Source organism: Salvelinus fontinalis, chromosome 25 (genome assembly GCF_029448725.1).
Source record: "Salvelinus fontinalis isolate EN_2023a chromosome 25, ASM2944872v1, whole genome shotgun sequence".
Lineage (NCBI taxonomy): Eukaryota > Metazoa > Chordata > Actinopteri > Salmoniformes > Salmonidae > Salvelinus > Salvelinus fontinalis.
This window is the reverse complement of record NC_074689.1, coordinates 38,370,065-38,391,626: the sequence shown is the minus strand read 5'-3', so window position 1 is coordinate 38,391,626 and position 21,562 is coordinate 38,370,065. Positions and strand designations below refer to the sequence as shown.

The 21,562-nt window shown below is 46.6% G+C and overlaps 1 protein-coding gene across 1 annotated transcript in view; it reads left to right on the top strand.

Moving 5' to 3' along the window:
- Positions 1-21,562, top strand: part of stau2 (staufen double-stranded RNA binding protein 2) — a 321,253-nt gene that overhangs the window by 70,152 nt on the left and 229,539 nt on the right. The window contains exons 7-9 of the mRNA XM_055882277.1: positions 3,192-3,452; positions 3,603-3,653; positions 4,670-4,903. Coding sequence (XP_055738252.1) covers positions 3,192-3,452; positions 3,603-3,653; positions 4,670-4,903 — 546 coding nt within the window. The remainder of the gene's footprint in view (positions 1-3,191; positions 3,453-3,602; positions 3,654-4,669; positions 4,904-21,562) is intronic.

Below are 21,562 nucleotides of genomic sequence, written 5' to 3'. Positions count from 1 at the left end.
GTATATAGCCTCCACATTGACTCTGTACCATAACACCCCGTATATAGCCTCCACATTGACTCTGTACCGTAACACCCTGTATATAGCCTCCACATTGACTCTGTACCGTAATACCCTGTATATAGCCTCCACATTGACTCTGTACCGGTACCCCCTGTATATAGCCTCCACATTGACTCTGTACCGTAACACCCTGTATATAGCCTCCACATTGACTCTGTACCGTAACACCCTGTATATAGCCTCCACATTGACTCTGTACTGGTACACCCTGTATATAGCCTCCACATTGACTCTGTACCGTAACAGCCTGTATATAGCCTCCACATTGACTCTGTACCGTAATACCCTGTATATAGCCTCCACATTGACTCTGTACCGGTACCCCCTGTATATAGCCTCCACATTGATCTGTACCGGTACCCCTGTATATAACCTTGCTATTGTTATTTTACTGCTGCTCTTTAATCATTTGTTACTTTTACTTTCAATTTTTTTCTTAACTTCTTAAAACTGCATTGTTAGTTATGGGCTTGTCAGTGAAGCATTTACCTGTGGAATTCGGCGCATGTGATAAATAACATTTGAAGATTAAACTCTTTGGCCTGAATGCCAAGCGTCACGTCTGGAGGAAACCTGGCACCATCCCTATGGTGAAGCATGGTGGTAGCAGCATCATGCTGTGTGGATGTTTTTCAGCGGCAGGGACTGGGAGACTAGTCAGGATCAAGGCAAAGATGAACGGAGCAAAGTACAGAGAGGTCCTTGATGAAAACCTGCTCCAGAGTGCTCAGGACCTCAGACTTAGGCGAGGGTTCACCTTCCAATAGGACAACGACCCTAAGCACACAGCCAAGACAACGCAGGAGTGGCTTCAGGACAAGTCTCTGAATGTCCTTGAGTGGCCCAGCCAGAGCCCGGAATTGAACCCGATTGAACATCTCTGGAGAGACCTGAAAATATAGAGACTTTGAGAGAGCGAATCAACATCCAACATGACAGAGCCTGAGAGGTTCTGCAGAGAAGAATGGGAGAAACTCCCCAAATACAGTTGTGCCAAGCTTGTAGCGTCATACCCAAGAAGACTCGAGGCTGTAATCGCTGCCAAAGGTGCTTCAACAAAGTACTGAGTAAAGGGTCTGAATACTTATGTAAATGTGATATTTCAGTTTTGATTATTTTCATTATTAGCAAACATTAAAAAAAAAAACGTTTTGTCAATATGGGGTATTGTGTGTAGATTGATGAGGGGGGAAAACACGATTTAATCCATTTTAGAGTAAGGTTGTAACCTAACAAGGTGGACAAAGGTCTGGATAATTTCCGTAGGAGCTGTAAGGCCTACTTCAATGTAAAAGTTCAGCTGTTAAATTGGACTATAGAGGTATTATAAACCTCACTGCCTAGGATGTAGTAAAACTTGAAATACATATAGGCTTTTATTTACAATGTTACTAGGTCCAATTAATATGTGATGCACTGGTCATTTGTTGTATGGCTCCTTCAGGAATATGAACCCAACAGAAATAGGTGAGAAATGTATTCTAAAATAGGAAGAAGATTCCAATGTCTAATTATTTTAGATTCTTAAAATAAAACACACAATTTGTCCGGGTTAGGGAGGGTTTGGCCGGCAAGGATGTGGCGCCGACACGGTCGCCAGGTGTCCGGTGTTTCCTCCCACACGTTGGTGCGACTGGTGTCCGTGTTAAGTGAGCAGTGTGTCAGGAAGCAGTGCGGCTTGGTTGGGTCGTGTTTCGGATAACGCACGGCTCTCGACCTTCGCCTCTCGTGAGTCCGTACGGGAGTTGCAGCGATGAGACAAGACTGTAACTACCAATTGGAAATCACGAAATTTGAGGACAAAAAGGGGGTAAAAACAAAAAATAAGAAACTGCTTTTCGTCCTATCCGCCATTTGCACAAAATACTTCCTTGCCAGGTTTCAATACAATATTTCAACCACTAGTAAAGGTGCATACATAGTAAAACGTTACGGGGAGGTGAGCACATTCTCACGTCAAATTAAATTTGTATAAATGCCAACTTTTGCGGGGAAAACTGGCGCACGCACATGTTGGGATGTATTCTGTACGTACCCAACGTTTACATATGAGGCCGAGGAGGAGGTTGAAGTAACTAGCTAACTTGGTTTGGCTAACGTTAGCTATTAGCTGTGTACAAGGCCAGGGGATTGTATGAAAGAGAAACTCACATTTAATACTAGGAGAGTTAGTTAGTACTCCCTTATTTCTGCTGATCATCACCTGTCATAAAATGACAACAATGCCTTGCTTAGCTGACTTACTTTCCACTGTCGAAGCCCTGTTTCCTGAAGCGCTCTGCCCTGTTCTGAAAGAACTCCCTGAGTTTACCGTCATGCTGTGGATGTTTGGTCAGGACGTGTTGTTATATGAATTGAGGAGGAGCAGAAGGAGGTAGATGAGGGGAGTTCTCATGTTCTGTTCTAGAGCCCTGAGGAGCAGAAGGAGGTAGATGAGGGGAGTTCTAATGTTTTGTTCTAGAGCCCTGAGGAGCAGAAGGAGGTAGATGAGGGGAGTTCTCATGTTCTGTTCTAGAGCCCTGAGGAGCAGAAGGAGGTGGATGAGGGGAGTTCTCATGTTCTGTTCTAGAGCCCTGAGGAGCAGAAGGAGGTAGATGAGGGGAGTTCTCATGTTTTGTTCTAGAGCCCTGAGGAGCAGAAGGAGGTAGATGAGGGGAGTTCTCATGTTCTGTTCTAGAGCCCTGAGGAGCAGAAGGAGGTAGATGAGGGGAGTTCTCATGTTCTGTTCTAGAGCCCTGAGGAGCAGGAGGAGGTGGATGAGGGGAGTTCTCATGTTCTGTTCTAGAGCCCCGAGGAGCAGAAGGAGGTGGATGAGGGGAGTTCTCATGTTCTGTTCTAGAGCCCTGAGGAGCAGAAGGAGGTGGATGAGGGGAGTTCTCATGTTCTGTTCTAGAGCCCTGAGGAGCAGAAGGAGGTGGATGAGGGGAGTTCTCATGTTTTGTTCTAGAGCCCCGAGGAGCAGAAGGAGGTAGATGAGGGGAGTTCTCATGTTCTGTTGTTCTAGAGCCCTGAGGAGCAGAAGGAGGTGGATGAGGGGAGTTCTCATGTTCTGTTCTGTTCTTCTAGAGCCCCGAGGAGCAGAAGGAGGTGGATGAGGGGAGTTCTCATGTTCTGTTCTGTTCTTCTAGAGCCCCGAGGAGCAGAAGGAGGTGGATGAGGGGAGTGATGCCTCTAAGTCAGAAATCAGTCTGGTTTACGAGATAGCCCTCAAGAGGAACCTGTCTGTCTGCTTCGAGGTAAGACACGTACCACTGTGGCTGTGTGTTATTGTCCCTGTGCGTTTTTTCCACACCTTTCACTGTAATGTGTGTTTAATATTTACTTCATTTATTCAACCTTCCCGTTGTCCTTCACTCCCCCTTCCGTACTCATACGTTATGATGGGACTAGTTTGAAGGGCCAGCTGTCCTTGTCATTTTCATAGCAGGGCTCGGTGACTCACCCAGGTAATTATGTTGCCATCACTCCCACAGAGTCCTGCACGGTGACCTTGTCTGATGGTCCTCTGTGTGACCGTTGGTCTGATGTCTCTGACCTAGATCTGTTTCACCCAGGAGGAGAACACGAGTCTGAATCGGTTTAGTCCAACCGTAGGTAGTTTAGCCTGTTTGTCCTTCGTCCAGCCCTTCATCTTTCTTTCACCTCTCTCCCACCACTCCCTTCTTCCCTCCGTCCCTCCACACTCTACATGCCAGATGAACTAGAGGGAATGAGAGAGAGAGAGAGAGAGGGAATGAGAGAGAGAGAGAGAGAGAGGGAGAGAGAGAGAGACAGAGAGAGGGGTGGAGAGAGAGAGATGGGTGGAGAGAGAGAGAGAGGTGGGAGAGAGAGAGACAGAGACAGAGAGAGGGGTGGAGAGAGAGAGGGGGGGTGGAGAGAGAGAGAGAGGAATGAGAGACAGAGACAGAGAGAGGGGTGGAGAGAGAGAGGAATGAGAGAGAGAGAGAGAGAGAGGGGTGGAGAGAGAGAGAGGGGTGGAGAGAGAGAGGGGTGGAAGGGGAGAGAGAGAGACAGAGACAGAGAGAGGAATGAGAGAGGGGTGGAGAGAGAGAGAGGGGTGGAGAGAGAGAGGGGTGGAAGGGGAGAGAGAGAGACAGAGAGAGAGGGGTGGAAGGAGAAATAGGAGTTTACACACTATGTTTTAATATCTGAAACTCCTCCATCCTCTCCGTTGGCCTTTTATTATTGTTGTTAATCAGAGCATGATATTGGTTTCTGCTCTTCCATGAACTTCAATATGAGTCACTCATTAAAACACATGTATCAGGTTTACAATGATTCAATCAATGTTGATTAGGCGTTGCCATGGCGCCCTCGGGGCAGTCTAGCTGGCCTGTTAATTCCAGCTAATTTGTTTTTCATTTTGTTATATTTAGTGTTTTTATTTGCAATTATTTTTCTGCAAGCTATTGGGTTTTTGGAAGATAGATAGAGATGACAGAAGCCTGATGATCTGGGATCTATTATTTTCAATAGCAGCAGTAAAATGACTGGTTAGATCTACTGGCCTGCCAGCTAACTTTACTGCCTGCTGCTAGCTTTGCCGATGCTGTTCTGATTGGAACGGGCCTTCCTCGTGGAGCTCCTGTCTGGGATTTCCTCTCAGGTCTCGGAACGGGCCTTCCTCGTGGAGCTCCTGTCTGGGATTTCCTCTCAGGTCTCGGAACGGGCCTTCCTCGTGGAGCTCCTGTCTGGGATTTCCTCTCAGGTCTCGGAACGGGCCTTCCTCGTGGAGCTCCTGTCTGGGATTTCCTCTCAGGTCTCGGAACGGGCCTTCCTCGTGGAGCTCCTGTCTGGGATTTTCTCTCAGGTCTCGGGTGTCTCGGACAAACTTGACTCGGTGCTGAACCAAATGGCTACCCGGACTATTAGCATTGTACCGTAATACCCTGTATATATCCTCTACATTGACTCTGTACCGTAATACCCTGTATATAGCCTCCACATTGACTCTGTACCGTAATACCCTGTATATAGCCTCCACACTGACTCTGTACCGTAATACCCTGTATATAGCCTCCACATTGACTCTGTACCGTAACACCCTGTATATAGCCTCCACATTGACTCTGTACCGTAATACCCTGTATATAGCCTCCACATTGACTCTGTACCGTAATACCCTGTATATAGCCTCCACATTGACTCTGTACCGTAATACCCTGTATATAGCCTCCACATTGACTCTGTACCGTAACACCCTGTATATAGCCTCCACATTGACTCTGTACCGTAATACCCTGTATATAGCCTCCACATTGACTCTGTACCGTAATACCCTGTATATAGCCTCCACATTGACTCTGTACCGTAATACCCTGTATATAGCCTCCACATTGACTCTGTACCGGCACCCCCTGTATATAGCCTCCACATTGACTCTGTACCGTAACACCCTGTATATAGCCTCCACATTGACTCTGTACCGTAATACCCTGTATATAGCCTCCACATTGACTCTGTACCGGCACCCCCTGTATATAGCCTCCACATTGACTCTGTACCGTAACACCCTGTATATAGCCTCCACATTGACTCTGTACCGTAATACCCTGTATATAGCCTCCACATTGACTCTGTACCGGCACCCCCTGTATATAGCCTCCACATTGACTCTGTACCGTAACACCCTGTATATAGCCTCCACATTGACTCTGTACCGTAATACCCTGTATATAGCCTCCACATTGACTCTGTACCTTAACACCCGGTAAATAGCCTCCACATTGACTCTGTACCGTAACACCCTGTATATAGCCTCCACATTGACTCTGTACCGTAACACCCTGTATATAGCCTCCACATTGACTCTGTACCGTAACACCCTGTATATAGCCTTCACATTGACTCTGTACCGTAACACCCGGTAAATAGCCTCCATATTGACTCTGTACCGTAACACCCGGTAAATAGCCTCCACATTGACTCTGTACCGTAACACCCTGTATATAGCCTCCACTTTGACTCTGTACCGGCACCCCCTGTATGTAGCCTCCACATTGACTCTGTGCGGTACCCCCTGTATATAGCCTCCACATTGACTCTGTGCGGTACCCCCTGTATATAGCCTCCACATTGACTCTGTACCGTAACACCCGGTAAATAGCCTCCACATTGACTCTGTACCGTAACACCCTGTATATAGCCTCCACATTGACTCTGTACCGTAACACCCGGTAAATAGCCTCCACATTGACTCTGTGCGGTACCCCCTGTATATAGCCTCCACATTGACTCTGTACCGTAACACCCGGTAAATAGCCTCCACATTGACTCTGTACCGGTACCACTTGTATATAGCCTCCACATTGACTCTGTACCGGTACCACTTGTATATAGCCTCCACATTGACTCTGTACCTTAACACCCGATAAATAGCCTCCACATTGACTCTGTACCGTAACACCCTGTTTATAGCCTCCACATTGACTCTGTACCGTAACACCCGGTAAATAGCCTCCACATTGACTCTGTACCTTAACACCCGGTAAATAGCCTCCACATTGACTCTGTACCGTAACACCCGGTAAATAGCCTCCACATTGACTCTGTACTGGTACCCCCTGTATATAGCCTCCACATTGACTCTGTACCGTAACACCCGGTAAATAGCCTCCACATTGACTCTGTACTGGTACCCCCTGTATATAGCCTCCACATTGACTCTGTACCGGTACCCCCTGTATATAGCCTCCACATTGACTCTGTACTGGTACCCCCTGTATATAGTCTCCACATTGACTCTGTACTGGTACCCCCTGTATATAGCCTCCACATTGACTCTCTACCGGTACCCCCTGTATATAGCCTCCACATTGACTCTGTACCGGTACCACTTGTATATAGCCTCCACATTGACTCTGTACCGTAACACCCTGTATATAGCCTCCACATTGACTCTGTACCGTAACACCCTGTATATAGCCTCCATATTGACTCTGTACCGGTACAACCTGTATTTAACTAAGGTCTGGAGTATTTAACTAAGCTGAGTGGTGGTAACTGTGGTCTGGAGTATTTAACTAAGCTGAGTGGTGGTAACTGTGGTCTGGAGTATTTATCTAAGCTGAGTGGTGGTAACTGGTCTGGAGTATTTAACTAAGCTGAGTGGTGGTAACTGGTCTGGATTATTTATCTAAGCTGAGTGGTGGTAACTGGTCTGGAGTATTTATCTAAACTGAGTGGTGGTAACTGGTCTGGAGTATTTAACTAAGGTCTGGAGTATTTATCTAAGGTCTGGAGTATTTAACTAAGATGAGTGGTGGTAACTGTGGTCTGGAGTATTTAACTAAGCTGAGTGGTGGTAACTGGTCTGGAGTATTTAACTAAGGTCTGGAGTATTTATCTAAGGTCTGGAGTATTTAACTAAGATGAGTGGTGGTAACTGTGGTCTGGAGTATTTAACTAAACTGAGTGGTGGTAACTGCGGTCTTGAGTATTTAACTAAGCTGAGTGGTGGTAACTGGTCTGGAGTTTTTAACTAATCTGAGTGGTAGTAACTGTGGTCTGGGGTATTTATCTAAGCTGAGTGGTGGTAACTGTGGTCTGGAGTATTTATCTAAGGTCTGGAGTATTTATCTAAACTGAGTGGTGGTAACTGTGGTCTGGATTATTTAACTAAGGTCTGGAGTATTTAACTAAGCTGAGTGGTGTTAACTGTGGTCTGGAGTATTTAACTGTGGTCTGGAGTATTTAACTAAGATGAGTGGTGTTGACTGTGGTCTGGAGTATTTAACTAAGCTGAGTGGTGGTAACTGGTCTGGAGTATTTAACTAATCTGAGTGGTAGTAACTGTGGTCTGGGGTATTTATCTAAGCTGAGTGGTGGTAACTGTGGTCTGGAGTATTTAACTAAGCTGAGTGGTGTTAACTGTGGTCTGGAGTATTTAACTAAGCTGAGTGGTGTTAACTGTGGTCTGGAGTATTTATCTAAGCTGAGTGGTGTTAACTGTGGTCTGGAGTATTTATCTAAGCTGAGTGGTGGTAACTGTGGTCTGGAGTATTTAACTGTGGTCTGGAGTATTTAACTAATCTGAGTGGTGGTAACTGTGGTCTGGAGTATTTAACTAAGCTGAGTGGTGGTAACTGGTCTGGAGTATTTATCTAAACTGAGTGGTGGTAACTGTGGTGTGGAGTATTTATCTAAACTGAGTGGTGGTAATTGTGGTATGGAGTATTTAACTAAGGTCTGGAGTATTTATCTAAGGTCTGGAGTATTTAACTAAGGTCTGGAGTATTTAACTAAGCTGAGTGGTGTTAACTGTGGTCTGGAGTATTTATCTAAGTTGAGTGGTGGTAACTGTGGTCTGGAGTATTTATCTAAGCTGAGTGGTGGTAACTGTGGTCTGGAGTATTTATCTAAGCTGAGTGGTGGTAACTGTGGTCTGGAGTATTTATCTAAGTTGAGTGGTGGTAACTGTGGTCTGGAGTATTTATCTAAGCTGAGTGGTGGTAACTGGTCTGGAGTATTTATCTAAGGTCTGGAGTATTTATCTAAACTGAGTGGTGGTAACTGGTGTCTGGATTATTTAACTAAGGTCTGGAGTATTTAACTAAGCTGAGTGGTGGTAACTGTGGTCTGGAGTATTTAACTGTGGTCTGGAGTATTTAACTAAGCTGAGTGGTGTTAACTGTGGTCTGGAGTATTTAACTAAGCTGAGTGGTGGTAACTGGTCTGGAGTATTTAACTAATCTGAGTGGTAGTAACTGTGGTCTGGAGTATTTATCTAAGCTGAGTGGTGGTAACTGTGGTCTGGAGTATTTATCTAAGCTGAGTGGTGGTAACTGTGGTCTGGAGTATTTAACTGTGGTCTGGAGTATTTATCTAAGCTGAGTGGTGGTAACTGTGGTCTGGAGTATTTAACTAAGATGAGTGGTGTTAACTGTGGTCTGGAGTATTTAACTAATCTGAGTGGTGGTAACTGTGGTCTGGAGTATTTAACTGTGGTCTGGAGTATTTATCTAAGCTGAGTGGTGGTAACTGGTCTGGAGTATTTATCTAAGCTGACTGGTGGTAACTGTGGTCTGGAGTATTTAACTAATCTGAGTGGTGTTAACTGTGGTCTGGAGTATTTATCTAAGCTGAGTGGTGGTAACTGTGGTCTGGAGTATTTAACTGTGGTATGGAGTATTTAACTAAGGTCTGGAGTATTTATCTAAGCTGAGTGGTGTTAACTGTGGTCTGGAGTATTTATCTAAACTGAGTGGTGGTAACTGTGGTCTGGATTATTTAACTAAGGTCTGGAGTATTTATATAAGGTCTGGAGTATTTAACTAAGGTCTGGAGTATTTAACTAAGCTGAGTGGTGGTAACTGTGGTCTGGAGTATTTATCTAATATGAGTGGTGGTAACTGTGGTCTGGAGTATTTAACTAAGCTGTGTGGTGGTAACTGTGGTCTGGAGTATTTATCTAAGCTGAGTGGTGGTAACTGGTCTGGAGTATTTATCTAAGGTCTGGAGTATTTATCTAAACTGAGTGGTGGTAACTGTGGTCTGGAGTATTTAACTAAGGTCTGGAGTATTTAACTAAGCTGAGTGGTGGTAACTGTGGTCTGGAGTATTTAACTAAGGTCTGGAGTATTTATCTAAACTGAGTGTTGGTAACTGTGGTCTGGAGTATTTAACTAAGGTCTGGAGTATTTATCTAAGATGAGTGGTGGTAACTGTGGTGTGGAGTATTTAACTAAGCTGAGTGGTGGTAACTGTGGTCTGGAGTATTTATCTAAGCTGAGTGGCGTTAACTGTGGTCTGGAGTATTTATCTAAGCTGAGTGGTGGTAACTGTGGTCCGGAGTATTTATCTAAGCTGAGTGGTGTTAACTGTGGTCTGGAGTATTTATCTAAGCTGAGTGGTGGTAACTGCGGTCTGGAGTATTTATCTAAGCTGAGTGGTGGTAACTGTGGTCTGGAGTATTTAACTGTGGTCTGGAGTATTTATCTAAGCTGAGTGGTGGTAACTGCGGTCTGGAGTATTTATCTAAGCTGAGTGGTGGTAACTGCGGTCTGGAGTATTTAACTAAGCTGAGTGGTGGTAACTGCGGTCTGGAGTATTTAACTGTGGTCTGGAGTATTTATCTAAGCTGAGTGGTGGTAACTGTGGTCTGGAGTATTTAACTGTGGTCTGGAGTATTTATCTAAGGTCTGGAGTATTTAACTAAGCTGAGTGGTGTTAACTGTGGTCTGGAGTATTTAACTAAACTGAGTGGTGTTAACTGTGGTCTGGAGTATTTAACTGCGGTCTGGAGTATTTAACTAAACTGAGTGGTGGTAACTGCGGTCTGGAGTATTTAACTGTGGTCTGGAGTATTTATCTAAGCTGAGTGGTGGTAACTGTGGTCTGGAGTATTTAACTGTGGTCTGGAGTATTTATCTAAGCTGAGTGGTGGTAACTGTTCTGGAGTATTTAACTAATCTGAGTGGTGGTAACTGTGGTCTGGAGTATTTATCTAAGGTGAGTGGTGGTAGCTGTGGTCTGGAGTATTTAACTAAACTGAGTGGTGTTAACTGTGGTCTGGAGTATTTAACTGCGGTCTGGAGTATTTAACTAAGCTGAGTGGTGTTAACTGTGGTCTGGAGTATTTAACTAAGCTGAGTGGTGTTAACTGTGGTCTGGAGTATTTAACTAAACTGAGTGATGGTAACTGTGGTCTGGAGTATTTAACTAAACTGAGTGGTGGTAACTGTGGTCTGGAGTATTTAACTAAGCTGAGTGGTGGTAACTGTGGTCTGGAGTATTTAACTAAGCTGAGTGGTGTTAACTGTGGTCTGGAGTATTTATCTAATCTGAGTGGTGGTAACTGGTCTGGGGTATTTATCTAAGCTGAGTGGTGGTAACTGTGGTCTGGAGTATTTATCTAAGCTGAGTGGTGGTAACTGGTCTGGAGTATTTATCTAAACTGAGTGGTGGTAACTGTGGTCTGGAGTATTTATCTAAGCTGAGTGGTGGTAACTGTGGTCTGGAGTATTTAACTAAGCTGAGTGGTGGTAACTGTGGTCTGGAGTATTTAACTAAGCTGAGTGGTGTTAACTGTGGTCTGGAGTATTTATCTAATCTGAGTGGTGGTAACTGGTCTGGGGTATTTATCTAAGCTGAGTGGTGGTAACTGTGGTCTGGAGTATTTAACTAAGGTCTGGAGTATTTATCTAAGCTGAGTGGTGGTAACTGGTCTGGAGTATTTAACTAATCTGAGTGGTGGTAACTGTGGTCTGGAGTATTTAACTAAGCTGAGTGGTGGTAACTGTGGTCTGGAGTATTTATCTAAGCTGAGTGGTGTTAACTGTGGTCTGGAGTATTTATCTAAGCTGAGTGGTGGTAACTGGTCTGGGGTATTTAACTAAGGTCTGGAGTATTTAACTAATCTGAGTGGTGGTAACTGGTCTGGGGTATTTATCTAAGCTGAGTGGTGGTAACTGTGGTCTGGAGTATTTAACTAAGGTCTGGAGTATTTATCTAAGCTGAGTGGTGGTAACTGCGGTCTGGAGTATTTAACTAAGGTCTGGAGTATTTAACTAAGCTGAGTGGTGGTAACTGTGGTCTGGAGTATTTAACTAAGCTGAGTGGTGGTAACTGTGGTCTGGAGTATTTAACTAAGCTGAGTGGTGTTAACTGTGGTCTGGAGTATTTATCTAAGCTGAGTGGTGGTAACTGTGGTCTGGAGTATTTATCTAAGCTGAGTGGTGGTAACTGTGGTCTGGAGTATTTAACTAAGCTGAGTGGTGTTAACTGTGGTCTGGAGTATTTATCTAAGCTGAGTGGTGGTAACTGGTCTGGAGTATTTATCTAAGCTGAGTGGTGGTAACTGTGGTCTGGAGTATTTATCTAAACTGAGTGGTGGTAACTGGTCTGGAGTATTTAACTAAGCTGAGTGGTGGTAACTGTGGTCTGGAGTATTTATCTAAGCTGAGTGGTGGTAACTGTGGTCTGGAGTATTTATCTAAACTGAGTGGTGTTAACTGTGGTCTGGAGTATTTAACTGTGGTCTGGAGTATTTATCTAAGCTGAGTGGTGGTAACTGTGGTCTGGAGTATTTAACTAAGCTGAGTGGTGGTAACTGTGGTCTGGAGTATTTATCTAAGCTGAGTGGTGGTAACTGTGGTCTGGAGTATTTATCTGCGGTCTGGAGTATTTAACTAAGCTGAGTGGTGTTAACTGTGGTCTGGAGTATTTATCTAAGCTGAGTGGTGTTAACTGTGGTCTGGAGTATTTAACTGTGGTCTGGAGTATTTAACTAAGCTGAGTGGTGTTAACTGTGGTCTGGAGTATTTAACTGTTGTCTGGAGTATTTAACTAAGCTGAGTGGTGTTAACTGTGGTCTGGAGTATTTAACTGTGGTCTGGAGTATTTATCTAAGCTGAGTGGTGTTAACTGTGGTCTGGAGTATTTATCTAAACTGAGTGGTGGTAACTGTGGTCTGGAGTATTTATCTAAGCTGAGTGGTGTTAACTGTGGTCTGGAGTATTTAACTAAGCTGAGTGGTGTTAACTGTGGTCTGGAGTATTTATCTAAGCTGAGTGGTGTTAACTGTGGTCTGGAGTATTTAACTAAGCTGAGTGGTGTTAACTGTGGTCTGGAGTATTTAACTAAGCTGAGTGGTGTTAACTGTGGTCTGGAGTATTTAACTAAACTGAGTGATGGTAACTGTGGTCTGGAGTATTTAACTAAGCTGAGTGGTGGTAACTGTGGTCTGGAGTATTTATCTAAGCTGAGTGGTGGTAACTGTGGTCTGGAGTATTTAACTAATCTGAGTGATGGTAACTGCGGTCTGGAGTATTTAACTAAGGTCTGGAGTATTTAACTAAGCTGAGTGGTGGTAACTGTGGTCTGGAGTATTTAACTAAGCTGAGTGGTGGTAACTGTGGTCTGGAGTATTTAACTAAGCTGAGTGGTGTTAACTGTGGTCTGGAGTATTTATCTAAGCTGAGTGGTGGTAACTGGTCTGGAGTATTTAACTAAGGTCTGGAGTATTTATCTAAGCTGAGTGGTGGTAACTGTGGTCTGGAGTATTTAACTGTGGTCTGGAGTATTTAACTAAGCTGAGTGGTGTTAACTGTGGTCTGGAGTATTTATCTAAGCTGAGTGGTGTTAACTGTGGTCTGGAGTATTTAACTAAGCTGAGTGGTGTTAACTGTGGTCTGGAGTATTTAACTAAGCTGAGTGGTGGTAACTGTGGTCTGGAGTATTTATCTAAGCTGAGTGGTGTTAACTGTGGTCTGGAGTATTTAACTAAGCTGAGTGGTGTTAACTGTGGTCTGGAGTATTTAACTAAGCTGAGTGGTGGTAACTGTGGTCTGGAGTATTTATCTAAGCTGAGTGGTGTTAACTGTGGTCTGGAGTATTTAACTAAGCTGAGTGGTGGTAACTGTGGTCTGGAGTATTTATCTAAGCTGAGTGGTGGTAACTGTGGTCTGGAGTATTTATCTAAGCTGAGTGGTGGTAACTGTTGGCTGGATTATTTAACTAAGCTGAGTGGTGTTAACTGTGGTCTGGAGTATTTAACTAAGCTGAGTGGTGGTAACTGTGGTCTGGATTATTTAACTAAGCTGAGTGGTGGTAACTGTGGTCTGGAGTATTTATCTAAGCTGAGTGGTGGTAACTGTGGTCTGGATTATTTAACTAAGCTGAGTGGTGGTAACTGTGGTCTGGAGTATTTAACTAAGCTGAGTGGTGGTAACTGTGGTCTGGATTATTTAACTAAACTGAGTGGTGTTAACTGTGGTCTGGAGTATTTAACTAAGCTGAGTGGTGGTAACTGTGGTCTGGAGTATTTATCTAAGCTGAGTGGTGGTAACTGTGGTCTGGAGTATTTATCTAAACTGAGTGGTGGTAACTGTGGTCTGGATTATTTAACTAAGCTGAGTGGTGGTAACTGTGGTCTGGAGTATTTATCTAAGCTGAGTGGTGTTAACTGTGGTCTGGAGTATTTAACTAAGCTGAGTGGTGGTAACTGCGGTCTGGAGTATTTAACTAAGCTGAGTGGTGGTAACTGCGGTCTGGAGTATTTAACTAAGCTGAGTGGTGGTAACTGTGGTCTGGAGTATTTAACTAAGGTCTGGAGTATTTATCTAAACTGAGTGGTGGTAACTGCGGTCTGGAGTATTTAACTAAGGTCTGGAGTATTTATCTAAACTGAGTGGTGGTAACTGCGGTCTGGAGTATTTAACTAAACTGAGTGGTGTTAACTGCGGTCTGGAGTATTTAACTAAGCTGAGTGGTGGTAACTGTGGTCTGGAGTATTTAACTAAGCTGAGTGGTGGTAACTGCGGTCTGGAGTATTTATCTAAGCTGAGTGGTGGTAACTGTGGTCTGGAGTATTTAACTAAGCTGAGTGGTGGTAACTGCGGTCTGGAGTATTTATCTAAGCTGAGTGGTGGTAACTGTGGTCTGGAGTATTTATCTAAGCTGAGTGGTGTTAACTGTGGTCTGGAGTATTTATCTAAGCTGAGTGGTGGTAACTGGTCTGGAGTATTTATCTAAACTGAGTGGTGGTAACTGCGGTCTGGAGTATTTATCTAAACTGAGTGGTGGTAACTGCGGTCTGGAGTATTTAACTAAGCTGAGTGGTGGTAACTGCGGTCTGGAGTATTTATCTAAACTGAGTGGTGGTAACTGCGGTCTGGAGTATTTAACTAAACTGAGTGGTGGTAACTGCGGTCTGGAGTATTTAACTAAGCTGAGTGGTGGTAACTGTGGTCTGGAGTATTTAACTAAACTGAGTGGTGGTAACTGTGGTCTGGAGTATTTAACTAAACTGAGTGGTGGTAACTGCGGTCTGGAGTATTTAACTAAACTGAGTGGTGGTAACTGTGGTCTGGAGTATTTATCTAAACTGAGTGGTAGTAACTGCGGTCTGGAGTATTTATCTAAACTGAGTGGTAGTAACTGCGGTCTGGAGTATTTATCTAAGCTGAGTGGTGGTAACTGCGGTCTGGAGTATTTATCTAAGCTGAGTGGTGGTAACTGCGGTCTGGAGTATTTATCTAAACTGAGTGGTGGTAACTGCGGTCTGGAGTATTTATCTAAGCTGAGTGGTGGTAACTGTGGTCTGGAGTATTTAACTAAACTGAGTGGTGGTAACTGGTCTGGGGTATTTATCTAAGCTGAGTGGTAGTAACTGCGGTCACTCTCGGCAGTCAGTTTCCCTGGTGTGTCTGAGCATTAGTGGTTGACTGTTTGTCTCCAAGTCTCTTCACTTCCATCAGTGTTTTTCCACAGCTCTCTCCAACCATCTGTAAGCTGCATGAAAGGTTGGCTATCCCCCCACCCAGACTGAGTTCATTATACTCTTCTCCTCTGCACCTCCCTCCTCTCTCTACACCCCCTTCCTTCCAAGTATGGGTTCACTAAACTACCTATCTTGTCCTCTCCCCTATCCTCCCTCTATCTTTCCCTGCCCGTGCCTGTGTCCATTACAACCTCACTCTCTCCTCTCTCCTTCCTGTCCACTCCTCTCTCCATCCTGTCCACTCCTCTCTCCTTCCTGTCCACTCCTCTCTCCTTCCTGTCCACTCCTCTCTCCTTCCTGTCCGCTCCTCTCTCCTTCCTGTCCACTCCTCTCTCCATCCTGTCCACTCCTCTCTCCTTCCTGTCCACTCCACTCCTCTCTCTTTCCTGTCCACTCCTCTCCTCTCTCCTTCCTGTCCACTCCTCTCTCCTTCCTGTCCACTCCTCTCTCCTTCCTGTCCACTCCTCTCTCCTTCCTGTCCACTCCACTCCTCTCTCCTTCCTGTCCACTCCTCTCCTCTCTCCTTCCTGTCCACTCCTCTCTCCTTCCTGTCCACTCCTCTCTCCTTCCTGTCCACTCCACTCCTCTCTCCTTCCTGTCCACTCCACTCCTCTCTCCTTCCTGTCCTCTCCTCTCTCCTTCCTGTCCACTCCTCTCCTCTCCATCCTGTCCACTCCTCTCTCCTTCCGGTCCACTCCTCTCTCCTTCCTGTCCACTCCTCTCTCCTTCCTGTCCACTCTCCTTCCTGTCCACTCCTCTCTCCTTCCTGTCCTCTCCTCTCTCCTTCCTGTCCACTCCTCTCCTCTCTCCTTCCTGCCCAATCCACTCCTCTCTCCTTCCTGCCCAATCCACTCCTCTCTCCTTCCTGCCCAATCCACTCCTCTCTCCTTCCTGCCCAATCCTCTCCTCTCTCCCTCCTGTCCAATCCACTCCTCTCTCCTTTCTGCCCAATCCTTTCCTCTCTCCCTCCTGTCCAATCCACTCCTCTCTTCTTCCTGCCCAATCCTCTCCTCTCTCCCTCCTGTCCAATCCTCTCCTCTCTCCTTCCTGCCCAATCCTCTCCTCTCTCCCTCCTGTCCACTCCTCTCTCCATCCTGTCCACTCCTCTCTCCTTCCTGTCCACTCCTCTCTCCTTCCTGTCCACTCCTCTTTCCTTCCTGTCCACTCCTCTCCTCTCTCCATCCTATCCACTCCTCTCCTCTCTCCTTCCTATCCACTCCTCTCCTCTCTCCTTCCTGTCCACTCCTCTCCTCTCTCCTTCCTGTCCACTCCTCTCCTCTCTCCTTCCTGTCCACTCCTCTCTCCTTCCTGTCCACTCCTCTCTCCTTCCTGTCCACTCCTCTCTCCTTCCTGTCCTCTCCTCTCTCCTTCCTGTCCACTCCTCTCCTCTCTCCTTCCTGCCCAATCCACTCCTCTCTCCTTCCTGCCCAATCCACTCCTCTCTCCTTCCTGCCCAATCCACTCCTCTCTCCTTCCTGCCCAATCCACTCCTCTCTCCTTCCTGCCCAATCCTCTCCTCTCTCCCTCCCTCCCGTCCAATCCACTCCTCTCTCCTTTCTGCCCAATCCTCTCCTCTCTCCCTCCTGTCCAATCCACTCCTCTCTCCTTCCTGCCCAATCCTCTCCTCTCTCCCTCCTGTCCAATCCTCTCCTCTCTCCTTCCTGCCCAATCCTCTCCTCTCTCCCTCCTGTCCAATCCACTCCTCTCTCCTTTCTGCCCAATCCTCTCCTCTCTCCCTCCTGTCCAATCCACTCCTCTCTCCTTCCTGCCCAATCCTCTCCTCTCTCCCTCCTGTCCAATCCACTCCTCTCTCCTTTCTGCCCAATCCTCTCCTCTCTCCCTCCTGTCCAATCCACTCCTCTCTCCTTCCTGCCCAATCCTCTCCTCTCTCCCTCCTGTCCAATCCTCTCCTCTCTCCTTCCTGCCCAATCCTCTCCTCTCTCCCTCCTGTCCAATCCACTCCTCTCTCCTTTCTGCCCAATCCTCTCCTCTCTCCCTCCTGTCCAATCCACTCCTCTCTCCTTCCTGCCCAATCCTCTCCTCTCTCCCTGCTGTCCAATCCACTCCTCTCTCCTTTCTGCCCAATCCTCTCCTCTCTCCCTCCTGTCCAATCCACTCCTCTCTCCTTCCTGCCCAATCCTCTCCTCTCTCCCTCCTGTCCAATCCACTCCTCTCTCCTTCCTGCCCAATCCTCTCCTCTCTCCCTCCTGTCCAATCCACTCCTCTCTCCTTCCTGTCCACTCAACTCCATTCCTCTCTCGCCACACTATGACACTACGACCACTTTCTGAATTATTTATAGCTAACAGACAAACCATGACACATGAAAACGTAACAGCCCCTGAGGAGCAGATGGAGGTAGATGAGGGGGGATAACAGCCCTGAGGAGCAGAAGGAGGTAGATGAGGGGGGATAACAGCCCTGAGGAGCAGAAGGAGGTAGATGAGGGGGGATAACAGCCCTGAGGAGCAGAAGGAGGTAGATGAGGGGGGATAACAGCCCTGAGGAGCAGAAGGAGGTAGATGAGGGGGATAACATCCCTGAGGAGCAGAAGGAGGTAGATGATGGGGGATAACAGCCCTGAGGAGCAGAAGGAGGTAGATGAGGGGGATAACATCCCTGAGGAGCAGAAGGAGGTAGATGAGGGGGTAAACAGCCCCTGAGGAGCAGAAGGAGGTAGATGAGGGGGGATAACAGCCCTGAGGAGCAGAAGGAGGTAGATGAGGGGGGATAACAGCCCTGAGGAGCAGAAGGAGGTAGATGAGGGGGGATAACAGCCCTGAGGAGCAGAAGGAGGTAGATGAGGGGGGATAACAGCCCTGAGGAGCAGAAGGAGGTAGATGAGGGGGATAACATCCCTGAGGAGCAGAAGGAGGTAGATGATGGGGGATAACAGCCCTGAGGAGCAGAAGGAGGTAGATGAGGGGGGATAACAGCCCTGAGGAGCAGAGGGAGGTAGATGAGGGGGGATAACAGCCCTGAGGAGCAGAAGGAGGTAGATGAGGGGGGATAACAGCCCTGAGGAGCAGAGGGAGGTAGATGAGGGGGGATAACAGCCCTGAGGAGCAGAAGGAGGTAGATGAGGGGGGATAACAGCCCTGAGGAGCAGAAGGAGGTAGATGATGGGGGATAACATCCCTGAGGAGCAGAAGGAGGTAGATGAGGGGGGATAACAGCCCTGAGGAGCAGAGGGAGGTAGATGAGGGGGGATAACATCCCTGAGGAGCAGAAGGAGGTAGATGAGGGGGGATAACATCCCTGAGGAGCAGAAGGAGGTAGATGAGGGGGGATAACATCCCTGAGGAGCAGAAGGAGGTAGATGAGGGGGGATAACAGCCCTGAGGAGCAGAGGGAGGTAGATGAGGGGGGATAACAGCCCCTGAGGAGCAGAAGGAGGTAGATGAGGGGGGATAACAGCCCTGAGGAGCAGAAGGAGGTAGATGAGGGGGATAACAGCCCTGAGGAGCAGAAGGAGGTAGATGAGGGGGGATAACAGCCCTGAGGAGCAGAAGGAGGTAGATGAGGGGGGATAACAGCCCTGAGGAGCAGAAGGAGGTAGATGAGGGGGGATAACAGCCCTGAGGAGTAGAAGGAGGTAGATGAGGGGGGATAACATCCCTGAGGAGCAGAAGGAGGTAGATGAGGGGGGATAACATCCCTGAGGAGCAGAAGGAGGTAGATGAGGGGGGATAACATCCCTGAGGAGCAGAAGGAGGTAGATGAGGGGGGATAACAGCCCTGAGGAGCAGAGGGAGGTAGATGAGGGGGGATAACAGCCCCTGAGGAGCAGAAGGAGGTAGATGAGGGGGGATAACAGCCCTGAGGAGCAGAAGGAGGTAGATGAGGGGGGATAACAGCCCTGAGGAGCAGAAGGAGGTAGATGAGGGGGGATAACAGCCTACTTGTCTGTCTTGTGTGAGAAGCGCTCTCTCACGACCACAGCCATCACTGAGGTCATGTCCAGTACTGTGGTCTGTGGAAGAGGCCTGTAACATGGACATTACATACCATGACTGTGGAAGAGGCCTGTAACATGGACATTACATACCATGATTGTGGAAGAGGCCTGTAACATGGACATTACATAACATGACTGTGGAAGAGGCCTGTAACATGGACATACCATGACTGTGGAAGAGGCCTGTAACATGGACATTACATACCATGACTGTGGAAGAGGCCTGTAACATGGACATTACGTACCATGACTGTGGAAGAGGCCTGTAACATGGACATTACATACCATGACTGTGGAAGAGGCCTGTAACATGGACATTACATACCATGACTGTGGAAGAGGCCTGTAACATGGACATTACATACCATGACTGTGGAAGAGGCCTGTAACATGGACATTACATACCATGACTGTGGAAGAGGCCTGTAACATGGACATTACATACCATGACTGTGGAAGAGGCCTGTAACATGGACATTACATACCATGACTGTGGAAGAGGCCTGTAACATGGACATAACATGACTGTGGAAGAGGCCTGTAACATGGACATTACATTACATACCATGACTGTGGAAGAGGCCTGTAACATGGACATTACATTACATACCATGACTGTGGAAGAGGCCTGTAACATGGACATTACATACCATGACTGTGGAAGAGGCCTGTAACATGGACATTACATACCATGACTGTGGAAGAGGCCTGTAACATGGACATTACATACCATGACTGTGGAAGAGGCCTGTAACATGGACATTACATACCATGACTGTGGAAGAGGCCTGTAACATGGACATAACATGACTGTGGAAGAGGCCTGTAACATGGACATTACATTACATACCATGACTGTGGAAGAGGCCTGTAACATGGACATTACATTACATACCATGACTGTGGAAGAGGCCTGTAACATGGACATTACATACCATGACTGTGGAAGAGGCCTGTAACATGGACATTACGTACCATGACTATGGAAGAGGCCTGTAACATGGACATTACATAACATGACTGTGGAAGAGGCCTGTAACATGGACATTACATACCATGACTGTGGAAGAGGCCTGTAACATGGACATAACATGACTGTGGAAGAGGCCTGTAACATGGACATAACATGACTGTGGAAGAGGCCTGTAACATGGACATTACATACCATGACTGTGGAAGAGGCCTGTAACATGGACATTACGTACCATGACTGTGGAAGAGGCCAGTAACATGGACATTACATACCATGACTGTGGAAGAGGCCTGTAACATGGACATTACGTACCATGACTGTCGAAGAGGCCTGTAACATGGACATAACATGACTGTGGAAGAGGCCTGTAACATGGACATTACATTACATACCATGACTGTGGAAGAGCCTGTAACATGGACATTACATACCATGACTGTGGAAGAGCCTGTAACATGGACATTACATAACATGACTGTGGAAGAGGATATTTCTGTATCACCTTAACCACTACAGTCTGGGCATGATAGATTGACTGTTTCCCCAATTGACACTCTGGTCAAAAGTAGTGCACTATTTAGGGAATAGGGTCCCATAGGGCTCTGGTCTAAAGTAGTGCACTATGTAGGGAATAGGGTGCCATAGGGCCCTGGTCTAAAGTAGTGCACTATGTAGGGACTAGGGTTCTATAGGGTCCTGGTCTAAAGTAGTGCACTATATAGGGAATAGGGTTCTATAGGGCCCTGGTCTAAAGTAGTGCACTATCTATAGGGAATAGGGTTCTACAGGGCTCTGGTCTAAAGTAGTGCACTATCTATAGGGAATAGGGTTCTATAGGGCTCTGGTCTAAAGTAGTGCACTATGTAGGGAATAGGGTTCTATAGGGCCCTGGTCTAAAGTAGTGCACTATGTAGGGAATAGGGTTCTGTTTTGGGAGGCTGGCATTGTGTCACAGCAATGAGGAGGGTCGTGACTTTAACCCCAAACCCTGACTTATACCCGAGTCAGCCGGATCAAAGAGAGGGAATGGATAGATAGATAAATCACTGTCTGTGTATAACGTCGGGATGTCTCTTTACTGAAGGACATAGGAGACGAGGTGTACTGTTCCTGAATGGCACCCTATTCCCTGTATAGTGCCGCCCTGTGAGCCCTGGTCAAAAGTAGTGCGCTATACAGGGAATAGGGTGCCATTTGCGATGCGCCCTAGAAGGGAAGAGCGGGCCTAAATGGGCCAAGAACCACCCATCATGCACAGCAGTACTAGCTGCTTATGGCCTCAGGGCTTTAGTCCTTCCTCGTTACTGATACCATAGATCCTTTATCTTTAGTCTGCCAGCCTCTGCTA